Source organism: Neovison vison, chromosome 13, assembly GCF_020171115.1.
Source record: "Neovison vison isolate M4711 chromosome 13, ASM_NN_V1, whole genome shotgun sequence".
In the NCBI taxonomy this organism is placed as follows: Eukaryota; Metazoa; Chordata; class Mammalia; order Carnivora; family Mustelidae; genus Neogale; species Neogale vison.
This window is the reverse complement of record NC_058103.1, coordinates 53282706-53303752: the sequence shown is the minus strand read 5'-3', so window position 1 is coordinate 53303752 and position 21047 is coordinate 53282706. Positions and strand designations below refer to the sequence as shown.

The window sequence follows — 21047 nt, the reverse complement described above, 5'->3', positions numbered from 1 at the left end:
TAGACATTAAGGCATTTTAAATATCTGTTCTAATCAAAATATCTTAGAATCATTATTAATTGATACTGCTTTTTACACAGGAGAATACAAAGTTATACCTCAATTTACTTGAAATGGAATATAGTGGTGACCTCAAACAAAATGAAGAAAATATCCTAAATTGTTTTGACAGAGCTATACATGGTTCATTACCTATTAAAATGAGAATTACATTTTCTCAGAGAAAAGTGGAATTTCTTGAAGATTTTGGTTCTGATGTTAATAAGTAAGATCTTAATTATATATTATCTATTTATTTGCATAGTCAATGAGCATTGATAATTTTGGTTGGGAGTTTGATGATTAGTACAAATTATTGTTAAATTTAAAATGTTTGCCTAGGTTACTTTTTCCTCATATATATGGAGGGTAAACTCAATTTTGCAAATGTGTATGTATTTAACAGGAGAATAGATGGTTTGTCTTTCCTTCAAAATTGTTTGCAAAATTTTAGCATGGTAATGCAAGCAATGAGTGAAGGCAGGAAACTGCAATCCCATGAAAAAGAAATGGGTCAGGGGTTGAACCCTAAAACACAGAAATAGAATATAGGCCACTAAAAGTGGATGGATTTAATCTGAAATAGGGATACTGTTTTATCTCTGATTGGAGAAAATGGATATGGTTGCACAGATCATGCGTAATGGACTCAATTTAAAGCATTGTAAAAAGCTGAAAGTTGAGGGTGGTGGAAGGATTCACTCTAAGGCATTTGGGAAAAGGAGAAGTTTAGGATTTATATTTGAAAATAGAAGAGTAGAAGTATTGGTAAGAGTGTTGCTGCTGTTCCATTCTTAACTGATTCTAGTGGGGAACTGTCCCACCTATTAGTAGGCATGTCCCTTTTTTCCTTTGAAAGAACCATTGATAAAATGAGGATTTATGTGTCTTTATATATGTGTATATATATTTTTGATGGTTGAGTAAAGTTTTAGCTAAAATAATAAACATTGTAACATAAGTTAATTTTTAATACAATCGTATGTATGTGCTTGACACAGTAAATGTGTTTTATGGATTATCTAATGTAAAATATTTAAGCCTAATGAGAAGGGTGTAGGTACTGTTTTTTGTTGTTGTTGTTGTTGGTACTGTTGTTCTTTTAATAGATGAAGAGAGGCTTAAAGAGATTAGTAGTGTTTGCAAAGGTCAGTTAGCTGTTATTTCATTGTGCAGCTGGGAATAGAAATTGCTTCAAAGTCTGTGCCTCTAACCACATGTGCTGTATATTTAGTGCCTTCTGTTTATTTTGTACTGAAGAAAGTGCACAAAAGAAATGGGATATTTAATTCCAGGTTTTAGTCTAGTGGATGGTATGATGATCAGAGAAAATATGTAAGTATCTGAGGTGTCACAAAACTGTTAAAGAAGGCTGTGATTTCTATGGATCAGAATGGATTTGTCATCCTTCACAGAGGAGATGGGGCTTCATTTAGGTACTCCTGGATTCTGACAAGGAAAGGATCAAGTGGTCGAAGAAAAGTTCATTTAAAAGTAACATACGCTTTATTGGAGGGCTTTTGTAGTAGAAATGTGATGTTGATTGTGCTGTGCATTGAACACTGAGCTGGGTTAGAGCGCATGCAATACCACAAATGACAGTAGGAAGCTGTTAGAGTTTTGACTGAGATTATGTGATATATTTGAATTTGGCAATAGTATGTGGACAAATCTGAGGCTCGACACAAAGATACCAGTTAGGCCCTTGCAAATATAGTTCTAGAGAGTCTGAATGTCAGGTCTAAGATTATTGTAGTTGAAATTTAAAAAGGGAATGATTAAAAAATAAATGAGCTTAAAAATTAGAAACTTAGAAATTTAGGTTGCAGTTATAAGGTATTGGTAAGAATTGATGTTTAATTCAGACAATATATGCTTAAGTCTTAGCTTAGTCACTTTACCATTTGTGTATTCCTCAGTTTTCAAATTTTCTCATGATTGAATCTCTGATCACCTAATCCACAGGTTGTTAAAAGTCTTAAAAGAACTTAGTCCATTTAAAGTGTTTGATGTTGAGTAAACCCTCAACCAGAGATTGCTGGTATTAACAATTTTATAGCCTTTTGAACATTTTGGGATCAGAGTTACAGGTTATCATTAGATATGTATATGTGTGTGTGTGTGTGTATGTATATATATACATACACACACACACACACACATATACATATATATATATATATATATATATGTATGTATATATATGCTTCCCAGGGAAGTTCTGTATGCATATAAAGTATATAAGGTCATTTATACAGAAATATTATCTGTGTTCAGGTTTATGATTACTTAAAAAAAAAAAAGCCATTTGTCTTTATAAAAAAAAATTTCAGAAAATGGTAAAAGGAAAATAAAATCTTTAGGATTTTTACAGTCAGTTTGGCTTCAGGTGACACCGTTTTTGAAGTTCTGAGTTCCAGGTGAGATAATGCACACATCAATGTTAGAGTTTTTTTATTTATTAAAAATTATCTTCAGAAAAATTTGAGAGAGTGCACGTGCATGCAGTGGGGAGGGGCAGAGGGAGAGGGCGAGAGAGTCTTAAGCAGACTCTGCATTGAGGGCAGAGCCCAGGACAGGCATGATCTCACAACCCAGAGATGACCTGAGTGAAACCAGGAGTTGGATGCTTACCCAACTGTGCCATGCAGGTACCTCCTAAAAAACTACCTTTTTAATCAGTGATAACAGATTGTAGTTCTGTATTAGTTTGGTTTTTTTTTTTTTTTTTTTAAGATTTTATTTATTTGAGAGTGCAGAGAGAGTGAGCAAGCACGAGCAGGGTGTTGGGAGAGGGCAGGAGAGAGAGAAGCTAGCTCCCTACTGAGCAGGGATATGTTACTAAACATATTGATTTGGGTCATATTGGTCCGGGGATGTACTGTAATTGGCCAGTCCTGAATCCCTGAAGCCCCATTTGAATCACATGGGCTGAGAAGCAAAGCTGAGAGTAATGGTTTCCCAAAGGAAATATATTGGTAAAGGTAGCTGGGAAGTTTGCTAATATTGGTTCAGTGGATATTCACTGCAACATATTTTTGTTTCCAAGTAGAAATAAGTCCAAAACTTAATAAATTTAACAGTTTGGTTTTTGTGTATTCCAGAGGTTTTTTTTTCCCCCCTCTTCCCTCTCAGGCTTCTGAATGCTTATGATGAACATCAAACACTCCTAAAAGAACAGGATTCTTTAAAAAGGAAAGCAGAAAATGGGTATGTAATGAAGGGATGCTTAAAAGACATTTCATTGTGGAAATGCCTTTAAAGATAAATATTTTTACATGTTACCTCCATGTTGTGGTAGTTTAGATACTTTATATTCATGATTTTAAAAAATCATACAAGAGTGAGTGGTTAAAAACTAAAATAAATGTACGTAGGTACAAATGTACACATTCATCCATTTGTTTTAAAAGTACTTACCTGTGGGAATTTTCAAAATTTCTATTTTGTCCTTTTATTTAGATCAGAAGAACCAGAGGAAAAGAAAGTTCACACAGAAGATACAACTTCATCATCTACACAGATGATTGATGGTGATTTACAGGCAAATCAAGCTGCGTATAATTATAGTGCCTGGTATCAAGTGAGTTCACATAATCTAATCTTTTGTTCATGAATGTTAGTTAGAAAAGCTTAAGTTAGGATAGGTTTTTCTTTTTTTTAAACAACTTATACTCCAGACTGTATAATAAATTATTTTTTGTGGTTAAGTCTTAGAATTGTTAGTAGTGAACACATGCCTTTTTTCTTAATTTTATCTACTTTTATAAATGGAATCAGCCAGTTCTAGCATGCTAACATGTGTGCTTTTTCCTTTCAGTACAATTATCAGAATCCTTGGAATTATGGACAGTATTACCCTCCCCCTCCAACCTGATGAGAAAATATATCAGATGGAATGTGTGAAAAATACAAAAATTATTTTTTTTTAATGAGGGATGTAAACATAACATAAACTTGTTGTATTTGATAACTTGTCTTCCTGTTTCTGTGTAACATGATTTGTTTAGGAATAGGGGAAAATGTCACTTAGTAGTTTACCACAGATATTTCCTACCATTTATAAAATTTACTTTTTATTGGAGAACTATTTTTTTGATTTTTGCATTAAGTGGTCTAGAATTCTTTTGCAATGCATTCACAACAGTTTTGTAGCCTTAAGGGGTAGGAAAAAAGGAAAAAAACTGACTGTAAATCATGTCAGTATAGTACAAGATTCTGAAAATACGTAAGGGCTGGTTATTAAGGATTTACCTCTGTAAAAAAAAATTGGATTTTTAACCTTTGATGACAAGGTTTTGTCTGTTTCAATTATCCTTGTGAATTTGGATTTAACTACCAGAAAAGATACACTATTAAATACTATGTCTTGGGATAGAGATTATAAATGAAAAATGGAATGTTTGCATCCCTTTTAAAAAATGAAAATCATATCAAAAGTATGTTGTTTCAGGAGACTTTGTATTTAGAATATTCATGTAAAACTTGTGAGCAAGCTTTCATTTTGATCAAACTGATCATCTTCATTTTTGTAATAAAACTGAAGACTTCTCAACAAATTGTTATGAATTTATTGGGGGGGGCTGGATCACCTGACAATATTGACTTTATTCATTATTCGTGATTTATTGGTTTTGAAGTATACTTTTCTTGAATTTAGTTGTTCTCTTCTTGCCAGAATTTAGACTATTTAGCTGTTTTTGCTTCCTCAATTTCTGTGCTTGTTTTCTCACTATACAGGGCTACTTCTTTTAAAATTTTAAGAGGGGCATCTGGGTGGCTCAGTTGGGCATCCGACTCTTGGTTTCCACTTAAGTCATGATCTCAGCATCGGGAGATTGAGCCCTGTGTCAGACGGCTCCAAGCTCAGTGGGGAGTGGACTCCAGATTCTCTTCCTCTTCTCTGCTCCTTGCTCCCCCCCACGCACATGCACTCTTTCTAAAATAAATAAATAAAATCTTTAAAAAGTCATAGAAGCTCTTTAGAAGAAAAGATTTTAAGAGGAGTGTCCCTGGCAAAGCTGTCTAGATAATCTTACTATAACTCCTTGTTCTGATTAAGCCTTAGCTGTCGTTAAGCTCATCAGAACATTTATATATTAACACCAAACAAATGCAAGACACTGAATATGTTTTTATTGAGCCTTTTAGTTTACAACAGGTAAAGGAAAGTCATTTCTCCTTAACCAGTATTTTACATAGCTGTAGTAAAATATTTCAAACTTTAGGGAATTATAATGGATTATGTATATTAAAAGTTGGGGATTGGGTAAACAATATCTGAGCTCTTAAATTTTCCAGTTGACTCTTCCCTTACAATAGTAACCAGCTCTAATTAGTTACATAAGTTTCTTCAAGGCAATGTTTTATTGTTGCTGATGTCATTATATCTGAAGCATTGCTGCTATTTCAGTCAATATCCACTAATTCTACTTCAAAAATGAGTTTTGCATTTGGTGGAATTCTGTTGAAGAAGTCAAGGTAAATTTGATAAAAATTACTTCTTCCTTCATTCCCAATAACCTCAGTCTAAAATTAGAATTATATGTAATGGATATTGGATATTAACCCCAAAGAGAAGAGCTTTATGACTGATTGAGGTGCTAGTACATACTAGCTTAGTGGTTGCTAAAAATATCTTTGTGAATGGTGATTATAACCTATCAGTATAGACTGACTAGATAGGTTGAGCTTGAACTTGGATATTCCTTTCCTGGATGCTTCATCAGTACTCCCAATTTAGCCACCACCTAATGAAGACTGCTACTCTGTGCTCACCAAAAAAAAAAAAGAAAAATCTAGTTGGGTGTATAAGTTATATTAAATCGAAGTTCATATAGCTAATGCATGATATTTGCTATGAATTTTAAGATGCTGAATTCAGAGAAGTGTGATTTTTATTTGATTGGTTTTGAGATGCTTCACATGAGAGGGGGAACTGTAGTTGGGCCATCTAGTTTTGATAGGTTTAGAAGAGGATTATTATATTCCCAAATAATCTTAACTGATAAAATTGGGAGAGGCCTTCCAAATTTTTCAGAAGTTACTTTAACTGATCCAACTAGTCCAATGGGAATGGAACAAACAACATAAAAAACTACCTTCTCACTTAATTATTGGATTGTTCTGGTTGGTCAGGAGGCATGGCTTTTGAATTTTCACAAACCACGCCTATCAGAAATTATCATTAGTAATCACAGACGCTTACACATTGTTGGACCCATGGTCTCAGCTTCACAACTGGTAATCCTCAATATGTGTTCCATTTCTAAGCTTTTGAGTACCCATTAATTGCCTGAAATTATACTGTAGCATAAAATTACCATGAGCCATACTTGTATCCTATAACTTGCTTCATTTGTTTGTACTGGACATCTTAACTCCTTGAAGTAAATCCTTCATACAGTAACAACTGCCTTTCAAAGATGAAAACTTAAAACCTCATAGTTTACCTCTTAAAATAGAAAACTTGAGTTGAAGAGGAAAAAAAAGGTAAGAATCTATTCTAGCTCAAGTTTGCACACTTTTTCTCAATGAAAAATACTAACTCCCGTCCACATTGAAGGTGCTGATACAGAAGCATCTAGATATCAGGAATACTAGTCTGGACATGATTCCTGTTCTCCAAGTTAACCTACACAATATCTTTTATACATTCAGGTGGTCTTTCTTCGTGTTTTTTTCTTTATTCACAAAGGAAAAAAGGATACTTGGCATCAGGCTGTCCTTTCTTTCCATAAGCCCATTCTGGTTCAATCTCTAGTCGAGCCTTTTCTCCTTTACTCATAGTTAAGAGTGCTTCATCCCACTAAAGGCAAGAACATGAAAAAAAAACTAATGACAATTGAAAAAAAAAATTCATGAAAAACTAGAAGGCTGAATATACCAAAAAACATTGTTACTGGATTTTACTATAGCGTAAGGCAACACCGTTGGGTGAATCTTTGTCTTTTATTTCCTCAATGGGGAAAAAAAAAAGATATGTTAAGCAATTTTTTAGTGCAATATATGCTTCAAATGCTACAGTGTTAACTTTTTAAAATGTTAACTATCTTAAGTTATGGAAACCAGTTTATTAATAATATAAAAAACTTGATACACTTGATATATCCCAGGGCAAACTTCTGACTTTATATTAGAGGGATAAACTAAAACCAGAATCGTCTTAAGATCACTAGATTGTGGAGTCCGGATGGCACATACAAGATAAACTACATGTTACAGCACTGACCTTCCGTAGAAGGTAAAACTATTCAAAGAAATGATACAGGTTTCTGTGTTGCCACTCCATCTGTCCAAATTTGGAAAATAAATATATATATACATAAGTTTTAAGTAAACTGTACTCCTAACATGGGGCTTGAACTCACAAGCCCCAGATAAGTCACACACTTTAACCGACTGAGACAACCATATGCCCTGGATCTTAAAGGAAGTTACGAAAAACAGTTAAATCTACAAAATGCAAAGGTAGATATGACAGATACTCTGATAAAACTCAAGGGATAGAGATCTGTTATATGATGGAAATTAATACGGTTCACTAGAAATACACAAGCAAATTAGTCATGGAAGCAACTGATTAACTTGGTATACAGTTATTAGCAATTTGGTATAATCAAGTAGCAGTTAGGATTATTTTCAACTAAACCTTTAGTTTTAAGATGTTTTATAATCTGGGGCTCTGAATGATTGAGCTGTTTTTTCGGACTTACCCACAATAAAAAGAATAACACGGAGGGTTCTCAGTGCATTTAACAGGCATTTCAGTTACAATGTTTGATGTTGTGAATAAAGACATTTTAATAATAAATGGGCCCTGGAATAACAACTTGATTCAGTGAAGCCAGTAATGAGCCCTGATCTATTACCTCCTTTTCTACACTGCATTGGTCAGTACAACTCAATCATACCTTCCCCTTTTCTCAAAGTTTCCTTCTATTATCTCTCCATGTAAGTAAGGTAGCTAAAAAAAGCATGCTTATATTTGAAAGATTTTCCCGTGTTTGAATTCCAGTTGTGAGAAGTGAAAAGGCCCAGAACAAACTTTTGCTTCTATATTAAGTACTTCAGTGAAACAGGTATTTTACCTTTTACCTTTCTCTTTGATGTGAAAGTGGTGCAACAACCTATGTAACATTTTACAAGAGTCTTAAAGATAAATTTAGAAAGCCAAACTTTCTGATGAAGAATTTATGATGAAAAAGTAAAAGGGGCAGGCATGAAGAAAATAATACTTGAGTCTCATTATATTATGCATTTTAGTTATGCTCCTTTAATTGTTCAGCAATCTTGAGGAAGACTGTAGTGTCCATAACTGAGACCCAGAAAACTTGGGCCAGATCAGTTTGCAATGACAGCACCTGATTTGTCAGACTCCCAAAAAGACTGTTCATCATATCCCCAATCCTAATTATAGCACCATACCACATGCAGCATGTGCCAAAATATCTAATGATTCATTGCCATTTTTACTTACTCCTCTGATAACTTTGCCTATTCCAACCTTAAAACTTAAAGGCTTGGCATTTTTCTTCTTCTTTGAACCTGTAAAACAAAATTTTCTTATAATGCACGATGAAATTAAGTTCTAATGGAAAAACATAATGATTTAAGTCTTTAATTTTAGAACATATTATGCATTTGAAAAGAAATAAAGATTCAGAAAGCTAATGCACCAAGAAAATTCTGTATGTAAAAATAGTTATGGTCTAAAAGGAGGGAGAGAGTAAGGACCTATTTTACACTACTAAAACAGCATACTGTTCTGCCTTTTACATTAAATACGAAAGCCTCAACTTGGGGATATTAACCAAGTTTAGACTAAGCTTATTTTTTGCTTCCCAATGACCAAGAAGTATTTATCCACCCGGCCAATAAATAGTGAATTGAAGACCTGAGTCCCAAGTAAATCACAGGTGCAAAAGACTTCTGGAAAAAAGTGACAGCCAAGAGAAAGGTACAGCCAACTGTTCATATATCACACACATATTTTGCAATGCCTTAAAGCTAAAAAGGTAAGATTACATTTAGACTTACTCGTTTGAATATTAGTATCAAAAACAGTCCCATCCTGTAGTGTTCCTGTATACCAGCAGTGAACAACATCACCCTTTTTGGGAAAGTTGGTTTTATCTCCTTTTTTAAGAACAGATTTTATATATTTTGGTGGACCCTAAAAACAAACAACACAAACAGTAACTCACATCCTTCTTTTAGAAGGATGACAAAGAGAATTCTTTTTTTTTTTTGGACAAAGAGAATTCTTATATAGCCAATTATGACCCAAGTCTGGTCACAAAGTTTCACAGATGTGGTAACAAACTATTTACCTCTGATTCACCTCTGAGTTTAAAAAAAACAAAAACAAAAAACAACTCACTATCTAATTGCAAGTCTGTGGCAATATTAGTAAACAGCCTATCTATAATTTCAAGTAACTTCCAGCTACCTTGGAAACCAATGTTCTTTTGACAAAATTCTATTATTCAACAAACCATAAAATAAATCCCATTATTTTCCAAGGTTAGAAATATCTTTACTATCTAATTCCTATAAAACTGTAAGACATTAAATAAAGCCCTGTGACTTATTTTCAAAAATCTGAGTTGTTTAGCACCAATAATTGACATTACTAAATATTTTTACTGTATCCAATTAGAAGGAATACAGTAATAGTCCATTTGTTTCTGAACTTTAAAGTAAGTTCATACAATAAACAATCATCTATAGAAATTATCATAAAAGACATATTTCCTAGAACAAAACAGGATTATCAGAAGCTTTTAAAGAAAGCTAAAGTGGGACACCTGGGTGGCTCAGTTGGTTAAGCAGCTGCCTTTGACTCAGGTCATGATCCCAGCATCCTGGGATCGAGTCCCACATCGGGCTCCTTGCTCAGCAGGGAGCCTGCTTCTCCCTCTGCCTCTGCCTGCCATTCTGTCTGCCTGTGCTCGCTCTCTCCCCCGCTCTCTCTGATAAATAAATAAAATCTTTAAAAAAAAAAGGAGTTTTCTTAAAAAAAAAAGAAAAAGAAAAAATAAGAAAGCTAAAGGTGGGGCGCCTAGGTGGCTCATTCATTGAGCATCTGCCTTCAGCTCAGGTCATAATCCCAGGGTCCTGAGACAGGACTGGATCCAGCTCCTTGTTCAGCAAGGGAGTCTGCTTCTTCCTTTCCCTCTGGCTGTCATCCCCCTGCTGGTGCTCTCTCTGATCAAATTAGTAACTAAAATCTTTAAAAGAATAAAAGATGCTCATCATCACTTTATCAGGGGAATGCAAATCAAAACTGCAGAGATAATACCTCACATCTGTCAAAATGGTTAAAATCAATAACACAATAAACAACAGGTGTTGGTGGGGCTGTGGAGAAAGGGGAACCCTCTCACACTGCTGGCAGGAATGCAAACTGGTGCAGCCACTGTGGAAAACTGTATGGAGGTTCCTCAAAAAGTTAAAAATAGCAATTGCACTTCTGAGTACTAACCAAAAGAAGAACACTAATTCAAAGGGATATATGCTCCCCTATGTTTATAGCAGCATTAGTTACAAAAAACAAGATAAGAAGCAGCCCAAGTGTCCACTGATTGATGATGAATGGATAATGAAAATATAGTATATATACATACAATGGAATATTATTCAGCCATAAAAAGAATGAAATCTTGTCTTTGCAATGGCAGGGATGGAGCCAGAGTATTACGCTAAGTGAAATAAGTCAGAGAAAGACAAATACCATATAATTTCACTTATGTGGAATTTAATAAAACAAGCAAAGGGGAAAAAAAGTGAGAGAGAGAAACCAAGAAACAGACTCTTAACTACAGAGACCAAACTGATGTTCCCAGAGGGGAGGTCAGTGGTGGTGGTGGGGTAATGGGTTCAACAGGTGATGGGGATTAAGAAGTCCACTTGTGATGAGCACCAGGTGATGTGTGGAAGTGCGTAATTATTCTAGTGTACACCTGAGATGAATGTAACACTGTACGTTAACTAACGAATTAAAATAAAACCTTTTAAAAAATTAAAGTATGTATACAGAATTTCACACTACAAAACATTTAATAATGGGAAAAGAAAATAAAAGACATTAAACATCTAGTATTTGCCAGCTACGTAACACATACCATCCCACTTACTCTTAATCCTCTGAAGGTGTCACTACTTGCATTTTTGCAGATGAAGGAACTGAGGTTCAGGGAATTTGCAACAGAGCTGATGAGTAGTAGAGAATGAATATGGACGTGGGCTTGTCTGAATCCAAAGCCCCTGTTCTTCCACTATGCCTGAATACCTCAAATAATAGTACTGATGATAGGGGCACCTGGATGGCTCAGTGGGTTAAGCCTCTGCCTTCGGCTCAGGTCATGATCTCAGGGTCCTAGGACTGAGCCCCGCATGGGGCTCTCTGCTCAGCGGGGAGCCTGCTTGCCCCCCTCTCTCTGCCTGCCTCTCTGCCTACCTATGATCTCTGTCAAATAAATAAATAAAATCTTAAAAAAGAAAGTAGTACTGATGATAGTTAACTTCTAGTGGTATCAGTTAAAATAGCAACTACCGAGTACCCTCTATGTGCTGGGCACTATCCAAATGCTTTACACAAATTAACTCTTAATTGTTACTACCTTATGCCTTAGGTACATTATTCCTATTTTACAAAAAAGGAAATATAGAAATAGAGTGGTTAAGCAACTTGCTTACGCACCTACAGCTCCTAAGTGGCTGAGTACAACTGGAAACCAGGCAGCTAGCATGTAAAGTCCCATGCTCTTAACCACTTTACCCAAGCACATATGGAATGACAAGTATTACACAAATCATTTTGTTTTCCTTGCGTCAATACATTTAAACTCACATCGACCTGACAGTCTTTTTTCCATCTTTTTTACCAGAAAGTAAGGCCTGGATAGAGTATATAGTCCAATTTAATTTAGAGTCTAAGAATTAGCACTTTCAATTAAAGCTAGGCTGACTCCCTAAATTAAGTCACATCTACAGCACGAGTACATGTATTATTATAAAAGCAACCATTAACTTCCTTGCTGACACTCCCATTCCAAGGTTGTTTTAATGAAAAACGTTACTATAAATGGTGAGCTGTCTACTAGTAGCAGTATAAACTGGTGCCATCTCTTTGGAATGCAATTTAAAAAGATCACAAGTGAAATAAATAATAATAATTCTATTTATACAAAAATATGCTCAAGAAGTAATCTGAAGCTTAGGAAAATAAATCTTTGTGCACTTATTCAATGCACCATTATCCACAGTGGCAAAATAACCACATGTTTATGGTAATCTAATACTCAATTTTTTATAATGTGGAAAAATTCTTATAAAGTTAAAAATCAATAGTAAGGGGCGCCTGGGTGGCTCAGTGGGTTAAGCCGCTGCCTTCGGCTCACGTCATGATCTCAGGGTCCTGGGATCGAGTCCCGCATCGGGCTCTCTGCTCAGCAGGGAGCCTGCTTCCCTCTCTCTCTCTCTGCCTGCCTCTCAGTCTACTTGTGATTTCTCTCTGTCAAATAAATAAATAAAATCTTTAAAAAAAAAAAATCAATAGTAATATCTAACAATAGTAATATCTCAACTATTTAAATCAATATGCACTTAGAAAATATTCAAAGACAACATTCTGAAATGTTAAACATGTTCATTTCTAGGTGTTGGAATACTTATTCTCTATACTTTTCTATTACTTTCTCTCTTTTTTTTTTTTTAAAGATTTTATTTATTTATTTGACAGAGAAAGATCACAAGTAGGCAGAGAGGTAGGCAGAGAGATGCGGGGCTTGATCCCAAAACCCTGAGATCATGACCTGAGCTGAAGGCAGAGGCTTAACCCACTGAGCCACCCAAGTGTCCCACTTTCTATTTGAAAAACATCATGTTATTTTTATATCAGAAAAATATTTTAAAAATATAGTTGACTTACAAAATCTGGTAAAACAAAATGAGAATGACTACATAATTTTTTTATGAAAAAATACTAGACTATCTTAAGACTTTTTTTTAAGAAATCACACTTAACTATTTGAATGGATAAGGTACAATTACGGAACAATAACCATATTTTAAATTTTAATGTCATTTCATTGTTTTCCCATTTGTTGTCCCAAGATGCTTAGACACGTGTTATCTACATTAAATCTAGGTCATAGAATAATGCAAAAAAAATTAAACTGGTGATTACTCAGTCTTGGTGAAGGTGCCAGTCTGCCTAAGGATAGCCTCCATTTCAGTGTTTCACAAAGTATCTTTTAGAGATCACTTATTCCTTAGCATTGTTAACACTGTTAGAGAAGAAAAGAGGTTTACCATAATTAAGTTTGGGAATCACTACATTGAAGAAAGTTAAATATGCCTTTATTCTGCATGACTTCTCAGAGCTGTCACCAGCTAACCTGCACTGTGAATCTTCAAGGAGACAGAAGATATAGGTTTTGATGATGCCAGAAAACAAACTGGACTTTCTGGGACCTATATAACACACTTTCACAGTAGTAGTTATTTGATCTGATTTTGGGTTTCACTGCAAGACCTGCTTACTGCTTAGTTCATGGTGAGAAGTCAGATCACTCCCAAAGGTACACCTGAATTATGTGCTTGAATGGACCTGGCTTTTAGGTAATTTCCTGGTTTTACAACAATTTCTTACTTCAGAGTGATGAAAAGAACTGCATTCTTGAGACTGTATCTGAACTAGGTACTTGCAGACAGAGATAAAGGAACTTTGAGAGTAATCATTACAATTTGAGTTAACTGGATCACATCATAGCCTCTAAAAATGAGAGTATGTTAACATAATTATCCCTATTATTATTCAATAAATATTTGAACATGTTCCATGTGTTAGAAACTGGAGATACATTTGGAGGGTGGTAGACTTGGTCCTGACCCTCATTCTAACAGAGAATATAGTCATGTGTGTAACTGCATGGGTTATGAGAACTAAAGAGGAAGCACAAGTCTAAGATGGGAATGACACAGTGACCTAACCCACTGTAGGCTTTAAGCTGGGAGAGGTTTCTTTGAGGTAGGTGATTAGGGAAAGGTATATAAAGAGAAGGACATTTTTATAGTAGGGTAGAGCATGAAACCAGTATAGTCTGCAGGGGAGAAGTGAAGGAGGCAATGTGGTGTAAGATGAGGCTGGAAATACATGTAGCATACATTATGAAACTTTTTTTTTAATCTTCAGGTCACTGAACAGCCAATTAAGAGATTTAAAGAAAAGTTAACAGAATCAGATTTGTATTTTATTTTGTTTATTTTTTAAAATATTTATTTATTTAGAGAAAGAGAAAGCACGTGGGCGAAGTAGGGGAAGAGTGAGAGTCTTAAGTAAACTCTGCACTGAGCGTGGAGCCCAGTACGGGGCTCAATCTCACAATCCTGAGCGCGTAACCTGAGCTGACACCAAGAGCTGGATGCTTAGCTGACTGTGCAACCCAGGTGCCCCTGAGAAAAGAGGTCTTTAAAAAAAGGAATGTAATTTAGAATCCTCTTAAGATCTCTCTAGATTGTCTCCAGCTCTTATACCCTATTTGTAGCTCTCTTTTTCTTAACCTCTTCATGATATACAATCTGTTGCCTAATTCCTCCTTTATTGTAATTTTCTGGAGGGTAAACTATTTTACCAACTATTTTTGCAATCCTTTTCAGTAATCATTATACCTTTTTTTAACCTTAGTAGCTGCTCAATATTTGTCCAATACATATAACATTTATCAAATAATATTAGATGTGATAAACCTCAAAATTGCTTTATTGTGTGTACATATCCACAAACATTAATTTCCGCTTTTCAACCAACAAGAAAATATCATGTGAATTAACTAGCTTCAGTTATATAAACTATAATTCTATACTTGAACTTGCACTCTGTCTACAAATATCCAAATGCCATACCTTCATCATTAGGTGGCATCTCTTTTTAAGACCTAAAAAATATTATTATTATTAGATTATTATCACTGATACTAAGACCGCTAGAATGAGTAAGCTTACTTAGCAAGTATTATCAGAAGTGGAAAGATTATAGTCAATTCAGCTCTACTGCATCTGTTCTAACTGCTGTCCTTGGCTCTACTGGGGCTGTCCATCTGCAGAAATGGTTTTATCTAGTTCTTCAAACCCTTGTACCAAAATGTAAAACCTATGTTGCGAAAGATGAGGCAGATGACTCCACACCCTGTAGCCAAGCCTGGACTATTTCTATTGCCAAAGATACCATGTACATTAGAAAAAGCTAAAAATAATCACAGTGAAGTATCTTTTACTCAGTCCAACTTGGCTATAAATCAGGACCTTTAATGGCTTTGGAACTTCAGAGTTCTGGTCAGACATAGAGGAACTATAAAATACAAAGCTAGAGGTATTTTACAGGAAAGGCTTAATAACTGTAAAGCTTTGGTTCTTACACGTTTTGTTCTGGTTCAGCATACCTAAGGGAGATAACACACTCCAAATCAGTGTTTGGCTTACTGAAAGTATCCACACTCCTTTACCCCTTATGAGAAAGCAGGGCTGTAAACAAATACTTTTCTCAAATTCACAAGAGAAATAAAATAATATTATATACAAACCTCATCCAGAGTCTCTTCAGACTTGGTTTCTTTGGGTTTATCTTCATTAAGCTTCACATTTTTCACCTGCTCAGACACTTTACTTATACTTTCCGTACCCTTGAAACGCTGTAAGGAAAATGTTCTACTGTTTACCATATTCAGAACAGGCTAAAAGTTAGAAGGCACATCTAGATTTTCAACTTTTCAATTTAATTAATATGTACATCATGAATATAGGCCATATAACTCAAATACAAATAAATGGAAACTACCTAAGAACAAAAGAAAAATCTTATGTTAAACATTTTAATCAACAAATTAGAAACCCCAAAGCATCTCATAACATAAAATGCTGAAAAGGAGATTTTCAGATATGACAATTCAGGGGTGACTAGGTGACTCAGCCAGTTGGGCCTCCGACTCTTGGTTTCAGCTTGGGTCATGATCTTGGGGTCATGGGATCAAGCCCCCTGTTGGACTCTGTGCTCATGGGGAGTCTGCTTGGGATTCTCTCCTTCTTCCTCTGCCCCACCTCTCCCCTGTCTTGCTCTTGCACTCTGTCTTGCTCTAAAATGAATAAATAAATCTTTAAAAGGGGAAAAAAAAGATGTAGAAAGGCAACTCGGACTCAGATATGAATACAATTCACACAGTTCCTGGGTTTTCTGGGTGGCTCAGTTGGTTGGGCCCCTCTGCCTTTGGCTCAGGTCATGATCCCAGGGACCTGCTCAGCAAGGAGTCAGGTTCTCCCTCTCCCTCTGCCCCTCCTCCCTGCTTGTGTTCTCTCTCTCTAATAAATAAATAAATCTTAAAAAAAAAAATTCACACAATTCCTTATTAAAGACCCCTTGCAGGGTGCCTGGGTGGCTCAGTGGGTTAAGCCTCTGCCTTTGGTTCAGGTCAGGGTCCTGGGATCAAGCCCTGCATTGGGTCTCTGCTCGGCAGGGAGCCTGCATCACCCCCCCTCTCTCTGCCTACTTGTGATCTCTGTCAAATAAATAATAAAATCTTAAAAAAAAAAAAAAAAAAAAAAGACTCCTTGCTGTGGAAGATGGTCATTTCATAGTGAAAAGGTTTTAGAGAATTTCTTAAAATTTCTTTTTCTAAAGGGTCAGCCTAAATCTAACTAAGATTTTAAATTCATTAATGAAATGGAACTTTGGATTTTTGACTTTTCAGTACCCTTATCTGTTGTCTTAATTTAAGCTACAGGAAATTATTATTATTATTATTATTGAAAGATTTATTTATTTATTTTGAGAGAGTACGAGCATGGGGATATGCAAGTGTGGGGATGGGGCAGAGGAAAAGACTCTCAAGCAGACTATCCGATGAACAGGGTGCCTAGTGCAGGGCTTGATCTCAGGACCTTGAGACAGTGATCTCAGTCAAAATCGAGAGTCAGATGCTCAAATGACTGAGCCATCTAGGCATCCTGGGAATTATTTTTTAAAAATTTCATTCCTTTCAAAATATCACAATATCCTGCCAATCCTGCAGATTAACATTGCTACATTTGGCAGCTAGTCCATTTGTGATTATAGTTAGGAAAAATGCCAGGTGGAAAAACTTAAACATATTCTGCAAATAAATTTAAAACTTTTTTGCAAATAAAATATCTAAAATAATATTATGGTAATGAAATGAAACAATACTCACCTTACTTTCAAAAAGATGGTTGTAGGCTGTAACCAAATGGTCCTTGTTAGCTGTCTTGGCCACATTTTTAATGTTTCCTAATAACTTATGTTCTGCAAGAAACTATAAAGAAAAAAAGCTGGTTAGTCAAAATAATCTCCCTCATGTAATAAGGGTCTAAAATTCAGAAAAATGACCTTTTATGTTAGTAATTCTATCTTCAATAAAACTACTTATGATGGAAAAAATGAAATAAATATATTTTATACCCTTCTTAACAAAAAAGATTTAAGGAAGATTAAAAACTACAGTGTATTAATAAAAATTATTGACAAGACTGGAACTGTAATACTATGTAGTGGTCACACTGTTGCATACTAACACTTTTCTCATTACAGAACTTGCAGAACATTTACACAGCAAGCACATTTTGGTAACTGGATGATGCTGCTACTAGCAGGATGTTACTTGGCTATGGTCCTAGGACTCTCCAACCATGTTGGGCATACCTATCTTGACAAAGCTGTAACTCATTCTTGACTGGGAAGCACTATTACACAATGCTGGATATATGGTGGTTAAGTGTGTAGGCTGAGGAGTCAGACCATCTGTATTAAAATCCTAGCTATCTGATCTTAAGACAAAGGACTAAGCTTTCCTAAAGACTCAGTTTCGGTATCATAATGGAAGATTAATAACAACATCTATGTCAGAGGGTTGTTCTAAGGATAAATGCAATAGTCCATTTAATACATTTAAACATACAGTTTGCTGCCTGGTGAGAACTCAATAAATATTAGCTATCAGGACTAATAACAATGTACTTAATAAACCAAAGTAACAGAATTCCACTTCTCTAAAGTTGGCAAACTTAAACTACGTTGGTAAATGGACATGAAAATACTAACTTCATCTCAAAATCAAGCAATGTGGGGATTTTAATAATGTCTTTGTTTTCCTTATTTTATTCTGCTTCCTTTTCTGCCTTTTGGTCCTTGATTCCTCATTTTTGTTATTTTCTCAACATTGTCCTCTGGCATATTCTGTCCTTTGATAAAAGAACTTTTCTAACACTATCAGTGCTGTATTCTTTTCTCCTCTGCTTTTCCTCTCCCCCAATTAGAGAAATGTTCTAAATGATAAAGACTGATGGGGAAAGGTTATTTTGATTAAATGGAAGTATCAGTTGCTTTTAGCACTCATTTCTTTTGCAAGATCCCAAAAATATCCAAAATGCAAACATCTCCTTAATATCTTATGATCAATAAAATAGTGACTGTCAAATATAGGCTTAAGTATGTGAATGAATACTGGAGAATATGCACTTAAGATATGCACTTAATCTATCAAAAAATATTTTGATAACTCAAGTCTCTTGAAATTGTTCCGATAGGCCTGTCTTACATTTGATTGTACAGTGTTCTCTAAGAATCTGATGACGTACAGGACTGAAGCATTAAATGTTAACAAATGATAATGCCTAGTTTATTCTATTGTTCCCGTTGAAAATATGAATTGACTTGAGAGAAAATAACTCCATTAAAATGGTATAAAATGGAATACCTGAGGGATGGTCTTTCTTTTACCCTGTATCACCAAACACTGAGCATAGCTCTTGCTATAGATGTTAAGTCAGGATACTTATTCTAGATGTATGGAACTGGTTCCTAGATAATAACTTTATTTCCTTTTCAAGACACCTCAAAATCGGTGGCCTTGATGGCTCAGTTGGTTAAGGGGCTGCCTTCAGCTGGGGTCATGATCCCAGGGTCCTAGGATGAGAGCCCCACATCCCACTCCCTGCTCTGCAGGGGAGCCTCCTTCTCCCTCTCCATCTGCCGCTTACCCTGCTTGTGCTCTCTCTCAAATAAACACAATCTTAAAAAAAAAACAAAAAACCCTCAAAATGAAAATAAACATCATTACAGAAGAACCCAGAAAGAAATTTTCTAATGCAAGTTTAGAACTTAAATGAAAAACTGTAGAGAAACTATACAGACTGCTGTTTCTATTTCCCATCAATGGGGAATGCAGAGTGCACGAACTGTGCAGTGGTTCGGCAATTTAAGAGAGGTATGAATGGTCTTAATTTCCGAAGGGAAAAAAGTCTGACCAAAAAAACACAAAAACCACCAAACCAAAGAAACCCCCAGAAACACTTGTGACCAGAGTTGGGTGGTTAAGATGGAGACTAGACTGAAAAATGCAGGGCATACAAGGATAAAAAATGCCCAATACATCTTAGTTTCTAACAATGGGAGATACTGCACACTAAATGCGCATCTAACTACCCTCAGTATAAAGGTGAAAAGGTCATGTAAAGAGTCGATATTTTAAAAAAGTTAAACAGCAATCTAAGGATTTTTTAAAAATTACACGCAGTAGTGTTCAGTATTTAGTAACTGATGAGAAAAAGCAAAACGCACATACCGTTCTCAAAAGTCTTCACAATCCTTACCATTTCTCTAATGGCCTACTCTCCACCGCAGGGGTCTCACCCAGGTCCCTAGAGCTCGGGCACCCGTCCCCACCCCCAGTATCTCCTGAGCTCTTTCTCATGGCTTCCACCCTCACTCAAAGACCCCAATGAGGTTTTAATTATGCGATTTCTTCCTGCCTGCCCCAAGAAATAAAACCGATACCCCCTCCCAAATGGGGCAGCCTAGAAGGGCGGGAGCTTGGCTCCCCCGCGCACGCGAGGCCTCTCCGGCCTTCCAGGCCACCGGCCGCGGGAGGACGAGGGCGGGGGCACGGAGGAATACGGAATGTACGGGCATCTCCGGGGGGGTGAGGCGTCCCTCAGCCGCACCAGCCCGGCCGCCCCGCCGCCTCTGGTACCGAATCTGAACCGTGGTCCTGTAGAAACTTGATAATGTCCTTCTTGGGTAGCTGCTCGCTGCGCAGCTGCTCGACGGTCCAGGCCCGCTGTGGCACGGCCGCCGCCATCTTCCCCCGCTGCCTCTGCTTTACTGAGCCAGCCCGCCTAGGTTCAGCATCGCCCCGCCCCCGGGGCGTGGCGTGACCCCCCGCTTGGAGCTCGAGGGGGCGGGGTCACGGTGCGACGTGGCGGGATTGGTGCGCGTTCTTGAGTGACGTCAAGGCTGTACCTAGAAGGCCTCGGTTGAGTCCGGGTGTGATCCAGGTGATGCGGTCGTTGCGACGGGCTGTGCGGGTTACCGGAAGCTGTCGCCTGCCCTTAATTGAACCCCGTCGAGCAACGGGTGTTGGTAGTGATATTTACCAGCCATTACCTACACTTGTGTATTCCCGACGGGCTGCTATGCCTTTAAGAGCCTGTATATAACCTGCTTAAAGAAAACATTCAGACTTCTAATCACGTTTTATCTAGTTCTAGCCTAAAAATTCACACCTGAATAGGTTCAGTCCTTGCCCGTCAGAACGACCCATACCCCACATCTCCCTTTTGAAACTCACCCAAGTGAAACTAAAATACAACTGTTCCCTACCCCGCCCAAGAAATAAAAACACACGAGAAAATTTGTTTCAAAGCAAGTTCAAGACACTTGACCAAATTAAGCGACGTAAAGAAGCTCCTCGCAGGATGCCGCCTGCGGATGATGACAGTGATATTACTAATGCTCAAAACAACCTGACGGTCCGTGGACTTCCTCTGTCCACGAGGAAGCAAATGTACAGAGGCTATTCCCCAAGCTGCCAAGGTTTAGGGTGGAGAAGCCGGGAATTGTATCCACGCCTGAGGTAGAAAGCTTTCGCTACACTAGACGAATACCACCCCGACGCGTACTGCTCTGTATCATTTATGAAGAGGTAACGGTGGAG

General features: G+C 36.6%; 2 protein-coding genes across 8 annotated transcripts in view; one reads left to right on the top strand and one right to left on the bottom strand.

Annotated features, from left to right (window-relative positions):
* The window catches only part of PRPF39 (pre-mRNA processing factor 39), a 38477-nt gene extending 33883 nt beyond the window's left edge, over positions 1-4594 (top strand). For all 6 annotated transcript variants that reach the window (XM_044231445.1, XM_044231446.1, XM_044231447.1 and 3 more), the window contains 4 exons: positions 81-265; positions 3175-3249; positions 3502-3622; positions 3860-4594. In XM_044231445.1, coding sequence (XP_044087380.1) covers positions 81-265; positions 3175-3249; positions 3502-3622; positions 3860-3916 — 438 coding nt within the window. In that variant the 3' untranslated portion in view covers positions 3917-4594. The remainder of the gene's footprint in view (positions 1-80; positions 266-3174; positions 3250-3501; positions 3623-3859) is intronic.
* A 559-nt stretch (positions 4595-5153) lies between these two features.
* Positions 5154-20247, bottom strand: FKBP3 (FKBP prolyl isomerase 3). 2 transcript variants are annotated; one of them, XM_044230039.1, is made up of 7 exons: positions 20085-20247; positions 17268-17369; positions 15627-15734; positions 9079-9214; positions 8519-8586; positions 6750-6847; positions 5154-5503 (listed from the first exon to the last, which is right to left on the bottom strand). In XM_044230039.1, exons 1-7 carry the CDS (start codon positions 20190-20192, stop codon positions 5449-5451), a joined length of 675 nt encoding a protein of 224 aa, XP_044085974.1. In that variant the 5' UTR covers positions 20193-20247; the 3' UTR covers positions 5154-5448. The 2 variants fall into 2 exon arrangements, with proteins under 2 accessions (XP_044085974.1, XP_044085975.1); XM_044230040.1 differs by lacking the exon at positions 20085-20247 and adding an exon at positions 19705-19950.
* Positions 20248-21047: the final 800 nt, after the last annotated feature.